The sequence below is a fragment of the Hipposideros armiger genome, unplaced genomic scaffold (genome assembly GCF_001890085.2).
Source record: "Hipposideros armiger isolate ML-2016 unplaced genomic scaffold, ASM189008v1 scaffold_1990, whole genome shotgun sequence".
Classification (NCBI taxonomy): domain Eukaryota; kingdom Metazoa; phylum Chordata; class Mammalia; order Chiroptera; family Hipposideridae; genus Hipposideros; species Hipposideros armiger.
The window spans coordinates 70,705-74,643 of record NW_017733340.1 but is presented as its reverse complement, the minus strand read 5'-3'; the positions used below and the strand labels follow the sequence as shown (position 1 = coordinate 74,643).

Sequence of the window (3,939 nt, the reverse complement as noted above, 5' to 3'; positions counted from 1 at the left end):
TGAATGAATTGCAAAAATATCATATGGGCATGAAAGGAGGCACATATAATGCATACTGAATGACCCCTGGTACATAAAGTTTAAATTTAAGAAAAAAAAATTTGGAATATTAAAAATCAGAATAGTGGTTAAGTGAGCGGGGAGGAAAAGATGTGAGAGAATACAGAGGAGGGGGCTACTGTGAACTGGAAACTTCTATTTCATGATCTGATTTGTAACTACATGGGTCCTTCCAGTTTATATCAAGCTGCACAATCATGATATGTTTAGTTAGTTTCCTTGATATAATTTAAAATGGTATAGCAAAATGAAATTGCAAAACTTATTTTACACAAAAAGCATTTACAGAAGCATGGTTTTCTATGGACAGTAAGAACTGGAAATTATTAAATGTGAATGAATGGCATGAAATATAAATAAAATATTAAAGAGTTAAACAATAGAATATTAATAGGCTTTAAAATAAACTACAAACATATATTAAAATATAAATGTATACTACAAATATAACGTAGGCCAAATAATCTTTTAATATAATATAGGAAACATTTAAAATCTTACCATTTCTTCTTCATTATCTATATAAAGCAGGTTAGAGTTCTTGGAAGCACAGGCCATCTGACTCTCAGTCCATGCTTTTCTTTCAATGCCAATGTAATAACAATTGTTGGAATATGTAAACCACTCATCTGGACTACAACCACACTGATATGCTGAAAATTATTATTAAAAACAATTTTAATTAAAAAAGAAAGTTACCTATTTGCATAACTATAAACATACATGTGCATAATATTGCTATGCACCCTCACAGGCTGGTACAAATAAAACCAAACACAATCACACACACTCACATACAAGGGTCAGCCTCTCACCCCCTAAATTATGTGCCCAAATAAAGAAAACACACAAACATAAACATCCACATCAACACATATCATGAAAGTCAATGGACAAAACCACCTTTTTAGAATAGCAAAATTATTTGTCTCACAGTATAGCAGGAGGAAATGTAAGCCAATCAGCAATAACAGAGCGGATATGGTGATTTAAAATGAACATTTATTCATATTCCATAAGAAGGAGCATTCTCCTAAAGTTATTACTTATGAACATTTATTGCCCAATATGTAATTTATGTATTCCAAAAACCCCTATTGTTATTTTTGCCTCCCCTGAGTTACAGAAAAACTATAAACTGTACTAATATCAGAGCTTTGAAAATCATTCTGTACCTTTCTGGATCCCTGTTGTCAAAGGAGAATTTTNTCCACTTCTCAAAACATTATAATCAAATGACTAAAAAACATTGAAGACACAGACAAAGACATAATCCTGAGGGAAAATGCAGGAGTATAATGTGGCTTGAGTCAGTATAAAAATGAAGGAATGGGGGAAATATTTCCCACCTCCAGCAGCACTTACACCACATTATCTCACACAGAATCCACATTTGTTCTGAACACTACCAGACGAGGGAGCTGAGTAGCCATTAGGGTTATATAGAAAAATCTCTGTATTATTTGCATTTTGCTGAAACCTAAACTGTTCTAGAAAATCAAGATTGTCTTTCTTTTAAATTGATAATGGTGAATTTTATCTGAACTGTTTTAACACAATAAGGGTGACAAATAAGTACATGAAATGATTCTCAAGACCATTAATCTTAAGAAAATTAAATTAAAGTTGCTACAGATCAGACTTCTTTTTCTGGAAAGACCGGGGTGGATGTTTTTGATCTCACTAAACACTCGTACACCTAAAATCGCTGGACATTACACATAAAAGAAACAAACATAAAAAGATTCAAAAGGAGATGAGAAAGATGACAGAACTGGGGAGTCGGGACCTGATGAGTGAGATGGCAGTGAGCTCCCTGGAGTTTCTTTTTACCTCATTTATCCCAGACTGGAGGCTGGAGAGGCCAGCAAACCACAAACACCCATGGATACAGACAAGTGTCCCAAGGAAAGCCTTTTGTCCTCAATCAAAGGTAACAAAAGGAGCAGGCTAGAAAGATAGAAAAATTTTAGATGCTAACTGCCTTTTTCCAACCAAAAACCATAGAAAAGTCCAGTGAAAATACCACTCAGGCATGAAGGGGAAATCAAGACATTCTCAGAAAAAGAAAAACTAAGAAAACAGGTCACCACCAAGCCCACTCTAGTAGAATAGCTAAAGGGAAACATCTAAGCAGAAATTAAATGATAAAAGAGGGACTCTTGGATCATCAGGAAGGAAAAGAAAACAGAGTAAAAACTTTATTAGATAAACAGGCTTTCCTTCTCCTCTTCTGTTTCTAAATTGATTCATAGTTGAGGCAAAATTATAAATTTAAGTGAATTATAACATTCTGATTTGTGATTCTCAATGTACATTGACAAAATATTTAGGACAACTATATTATAAATGGACACAGTAAAGGCACAAAAGGGAGATAAGTTTCTCCATGTTACTCAAACTGCTGTAGACGGTGTAAACTGTGTCTTATATACAGTGGTCCCCCCTTATCCGTGGTTTCAATTACCTGCTGTTTCAAAAGCCCAAGGTCAACCAGGGTCCAAAAGTATTAAACGGGAAATTCCAAAATGAAAAAACTCAAGTTTCAGCTGTGTGTCGTCTAAGTAACATGATGAAACTCCCTGTCCCACTGCGTCCTGCCCAGGACATGAAGCATCCCTTTGTCCAGCATCTCTACGCTGCACATGCCCCCGTCCCTAATGTTAGTCGCCTGCAGCTCTCTTGGTTATCAGAGCCACGGTCACAGGATCAGGGCTTGTGTTCAAGTCACCTTTTCTGTAATTACTAAGCACAAGACTAGTGACACTGGCAATCAAATGTGCCAAAGATAGGCTGCAAAGTGCTTTCTGTAAATGGAAAAGTGAAAGTTCTCGATTTGATAAGGAAAGATGAGAAATTGTCTGCAGAAATCGCTAAGACCTATAGTAAGAAATAATGCTCTATCAGTGAAATTATGGAGGAAAAAAAAATGTGTGCTAGTTCTGCTGTCGTGCCTCAAATGTATAGTAAAACAAGATATCTTGAGAGAGAAATGAGACAGACCACATTTACATAACTTTTATTACTGTACAATTTTATAATTGTTCTATTTTATTATTAGTTACTGTTCTTAATCTCTCACTGTGCCTAATTATCAATTAAACTATATCACAGGAATTTATGTCTAAGAAAAAGCATTGTATATATAAGGTTCAGTGTTATCAGTGATTTTAGGTGTCCACTGGGGTCTTGGAACATATCCCCCACCAGTAAAGGGACAACTACTGTGTGTGTATATATATATATATACATATAATATTACATATATTATCACCTATATAAGATATATAATAATATTATCTATATAAAGCAGGTTAGCATATATGTATATATAAAATTATATATGCATATATAGTTATTTATGAAAAAATATTTGCTATAAATTATGATCCATCAATTACATAATGGTAATATAGGAAAACAATAAACCTAGAGTGTAATGTAGGAGATTATTCATGAACCTTCACTGATTCCAGAAGTAGGTCCAAAATGATCACTAACACCCAAAATGATAAAGTAGACTTTTTTAACATTAATAAATTCTGGTAATTCAAAGACTCCAATATGAGAATAAAAATGTAAGTCATAAGGTCAAAAAAGCTACTTGAATCTCCTGAATTCAAAAAAGAGCTCATATCCAAAATATAACAAGAACTGTGAGGAAGAAAAATGACAGACAACATACAGGAGAAATGGGCAAGAGACATGGCAGGTACTTGTCATTCTCACAGAAGAGAATGTCAGGATTAGTAGCCCCAAGAATGGGTTCAACCTAAGAGTAACCAGGAAAATACCTAGTAATGTCATCATGATGCTTTTCTATAACAATAAAAAATTACATTAAAATTCCTGATAGCACTAAGTTTAAATCAAACACCT

General features: G+C 34.0%; 1 protein-coding gene across 1 annotated transcript in view; it reads right to left on the bottom strand.

The window, feature by feature from the left end:
- Window positions 1–561: 561 nt before the first annotated feature.
- LOC109378444 (NKG2-A/NKG2-B type II integral membrane protein-like) overlaps window positions 562–3,939 on the bottom strand; it is a gene marked incomplete at its 3' end in the record, with an annotated part of 12,376 nt that continues 8,998 nt past the window's right edge. Inside the window, exon 3 of the mRNA XM_019634833.1 lies at window positions 562–713. Within this exon, the coding sequence (XP_019490378.1) occupies window positions 562–713 (152 nt within the window). The remainder of the gene's footprint in view (window positions 714–3,939) is intronic.